Source organism: Aspergillus tubingensis (assembly GCF_013340325.1).
Source record: "Aspergillus tubingensis WU-2223L DNA, scaffold_8, whole genome shotgun sequence".
In the NCBI taxonomy this organism is placed as follows: domain Eukaryota; kingdom Fungi; phylum Ascomycota; class Eurotiomycetes; order Eurotiales; family Aspergillaceae; genus Aspergillus; species Aspergillus tubingensis.
This window is the reverse complement of record NW_023336282.1, coordinates 3,807,426-3,821,155: the sequence shown is the minus strand read 5'-3', so window position 1 is coordinate 3,821,155 and position 13,730 is coordinate 3,807,426. Positions and strand designations below refer to the sequence as shown.

Below are 13,730 nucleotides of genomic sequence, written 5' to 3'. Positions count from 1 at the left end.
AATTAGTAGTCTAGGTAGTCTAGTTGACGGAAGGTGTTAGACTCAAGCAAGTTAGGAACTCAAGTAGTATCTCCGATGGGGGCGTTTTTTTGGAAAGGGATTGATGGACTGCATTAGTGACTCCATAGTTTGTGGTTGTTGTCAATGGCTCGCATGGATCCAGGATGGGTATTGAGGAGGGAGGGGGAAGAAGTCCCTTCTTGCATGCTTTACTCTCTCTCTCTCTCTCCCCTTTCCCTTCGACTTCCCCGACCGTGCCGGACCACCGATATTTTTTTGACCTTGAACTAACATATTTAAAAGAAAGAAAAAAAGAAAAGTTATTGACGGGTTGGCAGGCAGGCTGACTTTCAACGCTAGCTTGAACTTCTCGACAGACTTTACATACTCCCGTTTTGAGTCCGATCTACCATCACTACTACCATTATTACTTCTTTTGTTCTTCCCTGACAGCTCCCCTCCTCGTGCGTGGAGCTGCCAAATAAGACCCAAATACCCGACCTAGGTACTTACTAGACAGTCCATTAGACAAGACTACTAAAAGGGAGCAAGAGAAAGGATCATCTGAAACCTCATTTCCGCTGGTTCTTCTTCTAGTCTTACGTCCGCGGGATAACCAGAACGTCATTCATTTCCCCCCCCCTCTCCTCCCTCCGCTGCGAAAGAAACATCGTCAAGTTAACATCTTCATCCATCTTTCCCTACTACGAGTCTCCACTATTTACCCACCCCAACTTACTCGCTTCTACCAAATTTTTTCCCTTTCCTTCCCCTACAACCGCATCCCTTTCTCTAGAGGATCGGATCCTCCTCTCACGGGTCTCCCCCCAGTACTGGAGAGGCCATTACAACTTCCCCCTCTTCCTTGGCCAGTCTTTGGCCACTTTTTTGTCGGTTCGAAGGCCCGGCGCCGACCTTACCTCCTTACCCTTCTACCACCCGCCACTGCAACATCTGCTTCATCTGCAGGCCATTGGGCCTCCCTGTGACTAATTCCCACCAACAAGAGACTCCCTTACTACTTAGGCTTTCTCCAGCTACCTTGTTCCTCTCCCCCCGCGTGCTACGCCTCCCTCGCAACTGTATGGTACCTGTGACCTCACGAAACAGCTGCCCACTCGACCTTCCCGCCCGCAGTCCGCTGACAGCCTTTTTTAACCTCCCTCCTCCACCTTCACTGTCGACCACGGACTGACCGACTCACTGCAAGTCTCGTTTGTCTCATTAAGTGCATTGAGATCCCGACAAGCAGGAGGGTTCTGGTTAATCTTTCTCCCCCTCGCAGTAACTCGTGATTTTATCCCAACGCACCGATCTGCAAGTGGAAAAAGAAAAAAAAAAATACTAAGGGAAAGGAAAGAAAAAGAGACCCCGGAGCGGAGCAACAAAATCGTTTTCCTTATAAGATAACCAAGGGAGGCAGACAGACAAGAATACTTGCAGGTCTCGCCAAACAAACCGCCGTGGATGGTCAATGTTCTGTTATCCCATGTAGCAATAAATCTCGCCGTCATTCTTTCCTAGCCCTCTTTGTTTTCAACTCATTACGAGTTGCGCCGATTTGAACCGCTTGTTGTCAATCGGTCTGGTCGGTGCTGGCCCCTACGCTCTCATTGACTTGGGAAAATATGGGTTCTACTTCCTATAATCCCGATGGTTAGTCTCCCATTTCTGTGATCGTTCTCTTTGATCAGCACCCTTTCCGCTGCTTCTCCTAGCGCACCAATCCAGCAGGGAAGAGTTGTTGGCTTCGAGCAGGACGAACTCGATAGGTTTATGCAAATGGCGACCAAGGCGCTTCGGCCTGGGAAGGAAAAGCTGCAAGAGCGAAACGACGACCGTGTCGAACTTTTGCCAAAGTGGTTGTCCAACCTATGGTAACAAATCGACTTATCCAGACCGTTTACCCACATACTTGGATATGCATCTCGGAACAAGTCAGCCACTTCATTCCACATTGCTGAAGGGTGTATTCGGGAGGGGCGCAGGAGAAGCGGATGATATCACAACTAGCGAGGGAGCAAAGGGATGTTGGCAGAACAGAAGCTAACGACCTCCTGCCATACAGGTGAACCAAGCCCATTGTCGTCCCCCGTGGGACCCCTTTCCGCGTCGCCCGAGTCGGACCCTTTTATGAGACGCCTCTCTGGGCACACTGAGGACTCGATGAAATACTCTGCAGACACACTCTCCTCGGGCTATGATCATCTTTCCAGGTACGTGGCCGATGGGTGGGGTTCTCCTTGCAGTAGGATTGTATATGCATTTGCGCAAACCACGCAGACAGGAACTAAAAGGAATTTTCTATCGCTCTTCTGCAGGTCTTCTCTGCTGGATCCTGAACATGGACTTGGCCCATCTGGTCTAGATCGCATACGTCAACAGCCATCACGCGTCTTTACCCTTCCGAACATGTCTGCCTCATCGGTCGCACCTATGACCTCACGTAGCCATTCACCTTCACCACGCTCCGCTTCTTCGACCAGAGCCCACCCCTCACGCCTCCCATCGACCGAAGAATTCGGCACATTAGAAGATCTCCACCGCTTCCCGTGCGAATCGCTACATTCGTTTTCCTTTGCCCAACAATCTGAGGAACTACTGAATAATCGGCATAACATCCTGAAAAGGTCAATAGACTTCATGCGCGACCGCTTCGGCTGGACCACCAGCAACAGTGCGGGGCTTGCTGGCGCTCAGGCTCGATTCGGTGGAGATGCTGATACCCAGAGCGTGGTGGACTACTTGTCGAAAACCAGTGTTTCGGGCAGGGATGACCGCTACAACTACGCTGGGTTATCGCGCGGACCTATGACTGGACCTGCTGATGTGGACAGTGGCAATATCTTTGAAAGGGCATTTGCAGAACCCCAGCTTTCCGCGAACCAGTTTAGGGACATGGTACAGGAGCAGGGACCGCCCGATGCCCTGCGTTCCTCGGGCCAGGCATCAGAAGATCTAGCGTCCCCGCTGAGGACAGACTCGAGGCCGTACCCCAGGCGCGTAAGCATAAAAAAACGTACTTATACCGAGGCTGGCTCTATTACTGCCCAGGGCAAGCTGATGGAAACTCTAGCACCCTTCACCTCCACGGACCCCTTATCTCCTACCAGTACCTCAAGTCTAGGATATGGTTTCCCGGTTCCTGTCCTACACACCCACAGCAGCAAGTGGACACCCGCATCACAAGCCGTGTTCAGGACCGAGTCGCATGAACCATGGACCATCTTGGCGGCGAATGACATCTCGTGTCTCATCTTTGGTGTCACACAAGCGGAGCTCCGCAAGCTAAGTATCCTCGAAGTCGTACAGAAAGACCGCAGACAGTGGGTTGAGTCGAAACTGCGGGACCCCACCACTGATGCTGCCGTAAGGGCCCAACCTTCGCCTGACAAAACTCGTGTCAAGCCTGTGAATCCGAAATCGATGGGAATGGGCAATGGTGTAACAGCGCAGCTGCTCAGCAAGCCTCCTTCTCGAGCAAGGGCTCCGAGGCGGGCCCAGACTGATGACGGATACGGCTCGAGCGCAAGGCAGCTGAATCACCCGGCAACCAAGTCCCGAGGTGTACTGCTGTGCGGAGATGTGGTACCTATCGAAAAGCGCGATGGCAAGAGAGGCTCTGCCAGCATCTGGGTGATGGAAAAGCGTGGTGGTTTGATTTGGGTGATGGAGGAGATCCAGGAGAATGTCGCGTTCGTTCGCTGCGATGAATCCTGGAACATTGCTGACGCCACCGGCGATATTGACAAAGTCTGGGGTCAGGGTGCGGCGAAAACTGGAGAACGGCTCACGGAGTTGCTTCCTAATCTTCCACCAGACTGCCTTACATCTCCAATCGATCAAGGCCTCAGCAAAATCACCGAGAAGAAGTACTTTGCTTCTCGCACATCAGCTGGAATCTGCATACCGTCCACCATCACCAAGGGCGACAGCTCAAGATGCCTTCGAATATCGAGCTTTCCTCATGTCGCAGGTATGATGGTGCTGTCCTCTTCGACTTTGAAAATTGTCAGCTCCAATTCCGTCTTCTCGTCTGCGCTGTTTGGACATGAGCGACCTGAAGGCCTACACGTTAATGATTTGATACCTGGCTTCGACGGCTTGCTGAACGTGCTCACCGAGGAGGAGAGTGTACCGCTGGTTGACGGTCTGGTGATCTCTGAACCCAGCTTCCGGAGAGCGCGCACCCTCTCTATTCTCCGCGATGGCAAATCCAATGTGGCCTCGGTCTTCCTAGAACCATCTGGTCTTGCTGCCGTGCATCGCGATGGCTCCTCGATTGCTGTAGATGTCCAGATGCGTGTGGCCAAGAGCGGTACAATGTTCCCCAAGGCACGAGATGATCCCAATTCAGGAGACCACAGCGACTCGGAGTTTGAAGCTGTCACAGAGCTTGTATACGCACTTTGGGTGACATATTCGAGACATATCCACTCGGCAGCTCCCGCCGCTGGCTTCCCTTCTCCGCCGTCCCGGACAGAAAGCCCGTCTTCTATTTCTGCATCGAATCTGGCTTCCACAACGGCTTCTACTCCTTATGCCATTGGCTCGGAGCGGACATCGGTAGAGACGCACATACCGACCTCTACCTTAAGCCAGCAGTTGAGTGAAGCAGCTTCGCAACCGCTAACAGACAAACCGGTCCAGCCAGTGCCCGAAGTAAGACCGGCTGGTACCAAAGAGGTGCCCCAAAAACGAACAATTGCCGATTACATTATCCTCGAGGAGATGGGTCAAGGAGCCTACGGAGAAGTGAAGCTTGCGCGCATGAAGAAGATTCCAACCAAGAAAGTCGTTCTGAAGTATGTTACGAAGAAACGGATTCTTGTCGATACATGGACCCGCGATCGTCGTCTAGGAACGGTACCATTAGAAATCCACGTTCTGAACTATCTCCGACGCGACGGTCTGAAGCATCCCAACATCGTGGAAATGGAAGGATTTTTCGAGGACGATATCAATTATTACATCGAGATGACGCCACACGGGCTACCTGGAATGGACCTCTTCGATTACATTGAGCTGAAAGCGAATATGGATGAGGCGGAATGCCAGAACATCTTCAAGCAGGTTGTGGATGCAATTCATCATCTCCATACGAAGGCTTTGGTCGTGCATCGCGACATCAAAGACGAGAACGTCATTTTGGACGGGGAAGGACGGATTAAGCTTATTGATTTTGGGAGTGCCGCCTATATCAAGAATGGACCCTTTGATGTGTTCGTGGGCACGATTGGTAAAAATCCCCTCCTGTAAACGAATATAATAATCCAGAAAGCTGACTTGTTGAAGATTATGCGGCACCTGAGGTTCTTCAAGGCAAATCCTACCGAGGCAAGGAGCAAGACATTTGGGCCCTTGGTATCTTACTCTACACCATCGTCTACAAAGAGAATCCCTTTTACAATGTTGACGAAATCTTGGATCACCCTCTTCGAGTTCCGTTCTTGCCCTTCTCAGAGGATTGCATCGACCTAATCCGGAGGATGCTTGACCGAGATGTGGACAACCGACTGACGATCAGTGAAGTTTTGGAGCATCCTTGGATGATTGACAGTTGAGCACTATGACAAAGAAGATAAAATGCGCCGTGGCATGATGCATGATGCATTGGATGATATTGTGCAGCTTTTCAGACATCGCCCGCCCGCCTATGCAGAGACTTGGTCTTTCTTAATCTTGCTTACACTTCCGTGACGTTGAAGATGGTGATAACGAGCAGCGTATGCGACGACTCCAGATGCAATGGAGATTATGAATGAAAATGATGAAAATGGATGAAGTCGAGCAGGATGAAACGGTTCAAGGGCATATAGGAGCGTGGGGGAAACTTGTGGATTGGGGGCACGAGACGGGACGGGAATCATTGGGAACGGATGATAACGAAAATGCCTGAACAGACCGAGAGGCCCGTGGGTCATTTGTATAGAGGTTTACGGAGGCTGAGATACCCCATTGTCATCTTGTTATGCTCTTTTGGTTAGATAATGTTCTTTTTTCTTTTTCTTCTTTTTTTTTTTTTTTTGCATTTACTTGGACCATCTTTGATACCATGCATGGCCAAGGGGTGGTGAGAATTGGCAGTACATGCATATGAAAGATCCGATATACCCTCAGCAGTGGTGTTATTTTCTTTTTCCTCTTTCTTTGACACGCCGAGTGTCTTTACATGTTTTTAAGCCACAAAGAGCCAGTCTGCAGTTTAGATTAAGCGGGCACGAATAGAGAGACACGACCAATTCATGCACTAACTCAACCAGTTACTTTCTGTTTGGTTCCAGTCGTATCCCACATGGCGCGAGGATCTCGCCGGGCTTGCTTACCTTACCAACTGCGGGGGTGGAAGCGGGGGAAGAAAAAAGCCAAAGACTAGTGCTCGTAAAAGTAATAGTCTAGCCATAGCTATACTAGTAGTTAATCTATGGACTAGTAGTCTAGCCAGTAAGTGAGGCAGTCAAAACTCGTGGCCGTCAGCCGCCTGAGAAACTCCGGCGGTGATCCGTGATGTACTGTGAGATCACACCAAGAGGTAGCAGCCAGTCAGACAGTTACTCATTTGAATGTCTTTTCCTAGCAGAATAGTGCCCAACACACAATAGAATGTGAATTGATACGTAGACTATTTCTATACAATAAGTAGGGAGCTATGTATGCCCCAGATAAAAGTAACAACTACCTATCACATAACCAAGAGTAATCTCATCAATTAGTTGTTAATGTGACAAAAGTGGATGGACCCGAGGATGTGAGGAGGGGTGGATATTGGTACTACTAGTAGATAGTAGATGAATGGGTGGGTGCCTTACTGGTTTGGGGCGTATTAGCCGGGGAGTCTGACCTGTCAGTCAGGTACGAATTCGATACCTCGATTGCAGTGAGAGAGTACGGTGTACGGTGTAGAGAGTTGTATCTATCTATCTAATCTATTTACCTATTCTGCATGTATCTAGTCTATCTTCCCCTTACCTACTCCGTGTGTTCAATATGTTGGTTGATTATTCGATACATTGAATTTTCCACCCAGTGTTCCATTACTACTCTCTTTCTCTAGTGGTGGCGTTATCCACTGTGTATGTGAGAGGCGAACAACAACGAGATAGATACAACCTAGGCAGCAACACAATATCCATCCATCCATCCATCCATCCATCCCTAAGATACTACTAGTAGACTAGCACTGAGCTGAATTACTTAGTGTGGGGTGGAGACAAGAAAACACGACTGTTTCTCTGTAACTAACTAACTAACAATCACTTGTCTGTCTTACTGACTTAGCCACAACCACTCCACACACACCAGAATTGCACTATCATTGGGCTACACAATCCGGGAGGAAAGCGACCAGGAACGAAAAAGCCGTTTTCCGCCCATTCGGAGCCCCGGTCGGGTCGGGCTTGGGCCCTTGTTCTTTTGTGCTGTGTTGTGGTGCTTTGAAGTGTACCGTGGCATGGGGAGTGGTGTTCTGGGCTCTGCTTGGTGGGTTTAAAGTGGGTTGTGGGTTGTTTTCTTTTGGTGGGAGTGGAGAGGGGGAGAAGGAGAGGTAGAGAATGGAGGTGGACAGGGATTGGGTTGGGGGGAGGGGGTTTCTTCTGTTTTCTTTTTCTTTTTTTACATCCACTTGTTTCTCTTGGGGAGGCGTTTGTATGTATGTTGTGGGATGTTGGAATGGGAATGGTGTTTGTCTTTTTGCCTGGTTTAAGTATCCATGGCAGAATCAGAGGATATGCTGTTTCTAGGTAACTGCATTTTTAAGACAAGGAACAAGGAAGAGAGAGAGAGAGAGAGAGAGCTAAGCCAGTCTATAACACCAGGTACTAACTACTAGTATAATGGTTATCAACATTACCATTCTTTCCCTGTCGTTTTGCATACCGATCGTACAGTAATGATGCCCTTTTCCCGCCATCCTTATCTTTTGACAGGTGAACCTTTTTCTCGATTGATCGGCTGACTTGAACTTCTGATCTGAGGGAGTATGTCCATGAGACCACCATTTCTTATCTGCCCTTTCTCAAAAGATGAATCAGAAGCCATTGTTCAAATTTAATTGAACCATTCACTGATCGGAACAGACGGTAAAGAAATAAAATGCCGCGTGTTGGATTGACTCCGCCGGGAACCACCGCCACCGCCTGGGAGCCAAAAGTGGGGAATGAGAAACAGCGCTAGTCTAATCGATAAGTCTGTCTGGCAGGAGAGAATGGAATGTCTCGATAAGCCTGTGGGGTAACTCAGTTACTACTTACTAGTCAAAGTAAACTCAACTCACGTCTCACGGATTGAACGGACTATTGAACGATCCCCCGACAGGTACGGTATTGTTCGGCAAGTCCCTCTTCCCACCGACTGGTTATGTGTTGCTCAGAATGGGGAACAGTGGCTGCTGTGAATGGTCCAATCCAGTAAGCTCGCCCGGTCCGTTCTCCATTGTTTCTGTGGTGGCCATGCAGGCCATCGAGTCTCCACGCTCCCTGAGCCTTTTTTTGTTTCGGTGTTATTCTTCTTTTCTACTGGTGGTAGTAAATTAGTGGCAGTGGTGGCTCTGTCCGTCAGACTGAATTGCTTGCTGTCCGATAACTGGCTGTCGTCTGACTTGGCCAGCCTTACGTGATTTGTTCCCCCCCCTTCTGTCTTCTTTCTTTCTTGCTTGCCTACTTGCCTGCTTTTCTTCCTTCTCCCATTAACTACTACTATCTTCGCTGTTCGCTCTCCTGCAGGGTCTTCCGTTTGCGTGTGGCCTTACTGCTTGCTTCCCTTTTACCTTTTCGTGTTGACCACTGTGGATGATGCTTCGGTGACGTCTGTACGAAACCCAGTGTTCTTCTTTACTTGGAGGGAAATCCAAAGCCTGTGCCGGCCACCCGCAATCGCTGCCACTTCTCCGGGGTTACGCGGTCTCCTGTCCCATGGTACCATCGTTAACACTCCTTAGCCGAGACACTCCCCCGACTTGGTCGCTTGTTTGTCTGCTGCCCTGCTGACCCTCATCCTCTCCATTTCGCTTCCTCTTCGCTCTCTCGACAAAACCTGTCCGTCCGCAGGATCGGGGTTCGGCGTTTTTGCTTCGATCAGGGCGATAAAGGTGTTATCGCGGTTATCGCTATCTCGAGAATCATACTTGCGGAACGGCTGGCGGTCTGGCTTCATTATGACTGTCTAGGACTGGATTTACTGCGACCACTCGTGCTTGTCGCTGCCACAAATCGTCCTGGCTAGCTGTTCGACTGTCTACAAACCTTTCGCATACCTCTCCACCTTCTCCGACATACCGTTGAGATATTTGTGATCATAGGAGCCTCGGATCTCGATAACGCAATTCCGTCATGGCTACCGCATTTCCTGATGAAATCAGGGCTTCGCCTGAAGCGGCCTCGCCGGCGAGCCCGGCTTCTTCAACTGGCCAGATCCCTTTGGAACAACCGCCCAAACTCAAGGGACGTCACAAGTTGCTCCAGAGCCTGCAGCGCATCTCGTCCAGCCCGAGTCTGACCAGACGGGGCCGGTCCCATTCTACGGGATACCGTCGTGACAACAAGGCCTCTTTGTCCTGTGTCTCCCTGTCCCAATCCGCATATACTCCTTGTCTGGGTAATGGAAGCACCTCGCAACTCTATGGCGGATTGAACGCCCGTCCAATTACCCCCGGTGCTGCTGCCTTCCCAGTAGACCACGATGGAAACCCTCGAATCCGCCTTGTCGGTTCCGACTCGCCCAATGCGCGGACAGTTCCATTGCCTACCGATCTGCGACCAGGATCTCGTGGGTCCCCGCTGGGAATGGATGCTGCTGATCAGACTGCCACGGCGCGGTCGACCCCCAAGCCAAAGAAGGTCTTTGATTTCTGGGGGAATATGCCGGATGAGCTGAAGATGCGCATTTTCCAGTACCTCACCCCGAAGGAGATTGTCCGTTGCTCTGCTGTTTCGAGGGCATGGAACAAAATGTGTTATGATGGACAGTTGTGGACCGAAGTCGACACGACGGACTACTACCGCGATATCCCTAGCGATGGTCTTGTAAAGCTTATTACCGCCGGTGGGCCATTCGTTCGCGATCTCAATCTCCGGGGCTGTGTCCAATTGAAGGATAAGTGGAAGACTGATGGCGACCGCATCACCGACTTGTGCCGAAACGTCGTCAACTTCTCGTTGGAAGGATGTCGCATTGACACTCAATCGATCAACTGTTTTCTCTTGCGCAACCCCCGACTGGAGTATATCAACTTGTCCGGCTTATCGTCTGTCAGTGACTCTGCCATGACGATTATCGCACAGTCCTGCCCTCAACTTCAGATCTTGAATGTATCCTGGTGCACCGGCGTTCATACTGCGGGGCTCAAGAAGATTGTCAGCGCTTGCAAAAATCTAAAGGATCTCCGGGCGAGTGAAATTCGTGGGTTTGACGACGTCGAATTCGCCGTACAACTATTCGAGCGAAATACCCTGGAACGCCTGATTATGAGTCGCACCGATCTTACGGACGAGTGTCTGAAGGCGCTTGTGCATGGCCTTGACCCTGAAATGGATCTTCTTGAGGAGCGCGCGCTTGTTCCTCCGCGGCGATTGAAACATCTAGATATCCACCAGTGCACGGAGTTGACAGATGACAGTGTTAAGTGTCTTGCCCACAATGTGCCGGATCTGGAAGGCCTGCAGCTCTCACAATGCTCTGAGCTCACCGACGATTCTGTCATGGCGGTGATTCGGACCACTCCTCGCCTGACACACCTCGACCTGGAGGATATGGAAAGGCTTTCCAACCATACGCTTCTCGAGCTTGCCAAGTCCCCGTGTGCTGCCCGCCTGCAACACCTTAACATCAGTTATTGTGAGAGCATTGGCGACATTGGAACCTTGCAGATCATGAAGAATTGTCCTTCCCTCCGTTCCGTTGAAATGGACAACACCCGGGTATCCGACTTGACCCTGATGGAAGCCAGCTTCCGCGTGCGCAAGCGTGGCTACGACGAGAACCTTCCCAAGATCGGCCTCCGTCTGGTTGTATTTGATTGCGCCAATGTCACCTGGGCCGGTGTAAGGGAAGTCCTCTCAAGCAATGCGTATCTCCCGCGCGCTACCCGCAAATCCATGCAAGCAGTCTCGGTTGTCACCCACACGGTAGATCCCAGTCAGCCCACGACCGTGATTGCTTCCTCTATCACACCTCCGCCGCCGCCACCAGTATACCCCAACGAAATTATCCATCTGAAGTGCTTCTATGGCTGGCAGCCGACCGTGGATGAGCACAACAAGCGAGTTCTCCGTGGTGATCTTATGGCTGCGAGCAGGCTAGACCGGAAGTGGGCCGAGTACATGATGGCAACCGAAGAAGCGGGTGCTCCGGGATCTGGGGTGAGAAGAAGACGGCGTCGAGCCCGTGAAGCTGAGAGAATCTATAACGAAGACGACGAAGACGCAGCTTTCGGTGTCGGGTCTGTCACTACACTCGGGGCTGGAAGACGGCGACACACCGAAGGCGGCGGCACAGGAGGCTGCAGCGTCATGTAAGATGATTACTCGTCTGATGGTCGATCTTGCGAGAGAAAGTGTGTTTGGAGCGATCACTCGTTTCAATGTTTGATTTACTAGGTTCTGGAAACCTTGCCCCTCGTGTACCAATGTTCGTCTCACCCTGTTGGGTAGATGACCGCTGGTATCACATGCTGGGTTTGCAAGCATTGCTCTACTGGGGCATGCTATGAGATATGACATGATGATTTCGCGACAAGTGCCAGTCACTTAGTCGGCCCAGAGACATCGGGAGCGTTGACTGCCCTGACGATCCGGGTCACCACTGCGCATCTTTCGGGTGTTCTGGCGAGTCGGTCTGCCACCGATCGACGTGTATTTCTCGTTCATCTACTGTACTTAGAAGGATGGCGAAGCCGGAGTTGGTGAAAGCATCCACAACCAATCATTTAGATTCGAACTGGTTCTTAGCATCTAGCCTCTAGCGTTCTACTGTAGAAACTCGGATCGTTGAAAACACTTGATCATTGGGTATCGTATAAGGGCATAGCCGCACACTTCAATGAGAAAGGCCCAGGAAAGAAACAGATAAGACATGTAACTCCAACTCCAGAAAATGCGTTCACGCTCAACCAGCCCAGACACACGGCAATTTCACATCTCAAAGAAACCGCCATCACTCTCCTCGCCATCATCATTGCCCGCATCCCGCATGACATGATCCTCAGCAGTCGATCCCCTAGTCCTCTTCCTATCATCCACCTTCCTGGACCTGTCCTTACTCTTCCCAGCCTGCGACGACGACAGCCCACGCTCCTGGCTCTTCTTCGCCTTCTCACCACCCCTTTGACTTCTCTCCTCCTTCTTCCGATCCTTCTCTCCAGCCTTCGCCCCAGACTCCAACTTCCCATCCCTCAACATATCCAACGTCCCATCCTTCATACACTTCTCCACCACATGCCACATCGCCGGCTTATCCGCAACCGTCGCATGCACCATTCCAAACCGCGCATCACCGTCCGAGTCAGCGCCATCGCCACCATCCTCAGCACCTTCTCCCTTGACCTTCTTCTTCTGCTCCGCGTACAAGGCGATATACTTCTCATCCAACGGATAGTAGATCGTATAGTTCAAGTTCACGCGAGCGACTCGGAGCTTCCCGGCCAACGAAGCAAGCTTCTTCTCCTTGGTCTTCTCATCCATGACATCGGGCCCGGCACTCGAGACTTCCTTTTCGCGGCGCACCAGCCGGTTCACGTCTTTGGTTGCGGTTTTGCGGTCTACAATCGAATTCCAGATTAGCAACAGCCCATATAGGATAACTGCATAGCAGAGGATTCTCTGGAAGAGAAGGGGAAAGCATACCCAAAAACCTCACAAAATGATACTTCTTAATCATCTTCGACCGATCCCTCCTCTTCAACTCATCCTCCAATTCCTTCTCATACCCCGACAACGCACGCTCCTGCACGATGCGCGCATCGGCCGGCAAATCCGTCTTGTTGAGTAGACGCTTCACATCCCGAATCCGTTTCTTGAGCTCGTTGACAGACGGGTACTTGTGTTCTTTCTTAGGGAGGTGGATTCTCTTCCGCGGGCCTCCTCCGGGCGCTGTTGCTGCTGCTGCATCTGCATCGTCGGAGATATCGTGGGATTTGCGTTTTCTGTCGGCGGGGGCGTACTCTCGTGGCATTTTGATCTCGGGTTCTTTTCTCTTTCCGGGGTGCGGTCTGAGTGAGAGGAAAAGAAGGGGAGAGGCTGATGGTAAATTGTCTGCAATTAATTTTATTGGAATATTATTTTGAAAAAGTGATAATGGTCGGATCATCTGTCGGGCCGGGAAAAAAGCTGCCCCGGATTGCAGCAAGGCGAGATTGGCCAATCAGCGCGGGGATAGTCCCATGACGCGCGCCGCATTTCAAGGATATGGATTGAACTACTGTTCCTCTTACACTTCCTCTATATCATTACTACCTTGCAAAGGCAGGAGCAAGGACTACTCCCATGATTGCTGTCTATTTGGGCTAGACTGGTCTTCCTGATGTGCGATTGATATTTTGAAACCAAAGAAAAAAGGAATAATCCCCCACCGATGGGCAGTGACAGATCAGATTCGCGCGGCTGAAATCACATCTCAGTTGGTGACCGGTCCAGTCGCATCTGCGACGAAGCCCTCCCAGCCTAGCCCAGCCCAGCCCAGCCCCAGTCCCCAGTCCAGAACACAGGGGCGACGGCGGCGTAAGTGAGTGAGTGTGAGAG

General features: G+C 51.0%; 3 protein-coding genes across 3 annotated transcripts; 2 read left to right on the top strand and 1 right to left on the bottom strand.

The window, feature by feature from the left end:
- Window positions 1–1,628: 1,628 nt before the first annotated feature.
- AtWU_07551 (serine/threonine-protein kinase) lies at window positions 1,629–5,564 on the top strand (the record flags this gene model as incomplete). The annotated part of the gene is made up of 5 exons (XM_035502660.1): window positions 1,629–1,656; window positions 2,069–2,216; window positions 2,322–3,019; window positions 3,077–5,239; window positions 5,296–5,564. 5 exons carry the CDS (start codon window positions 1,629–1,631, stop codon window positions 5,562–5,564), a joined length of 3,306 nt encoding a protein of 1,101 aa, XP_035358553.1.
- Window positions 5,565–9,326: 3,762 nt separating this feature from the next.
- AtWU_07550 (F-box domain protein) lies at window positions 9,327–11,510 on the top strand (the record flags this gene model as incomplete). Its single annotated transcript, XM_035502659.1, has 1 exon — window positions 9,327–11,510. One exon carries the CDS (start codon window positions 9,327–9,329, stop codon window positions 11,508–11,510), a length of 2,184 nt encoding a protein of 727 aa, XP_035358552.1.
- A 615-nt stretch (window positions 11,511–12,125) lies between these two features.
- AtWU_07549 (Efg1 domain-containing protein) lies at window positions 12,126–13,164 on the bottom strand (the record flags this gene model as incomplete). Its single annotated transcript, XM_035502658.1, has 2 exons — window positions 12,126–12,751; window positions 12,837–13,164. 2 exons carry the CDS (start codon window positions 13,162–13,164, stop codon window positions 12,126–12,128), a joined length of 954 nt encoding a protein of 317 aa, XP_035358551.1.
- Between the last annotated feature and the right edge of the window lie 566 nt (window positions 13,165–13,730).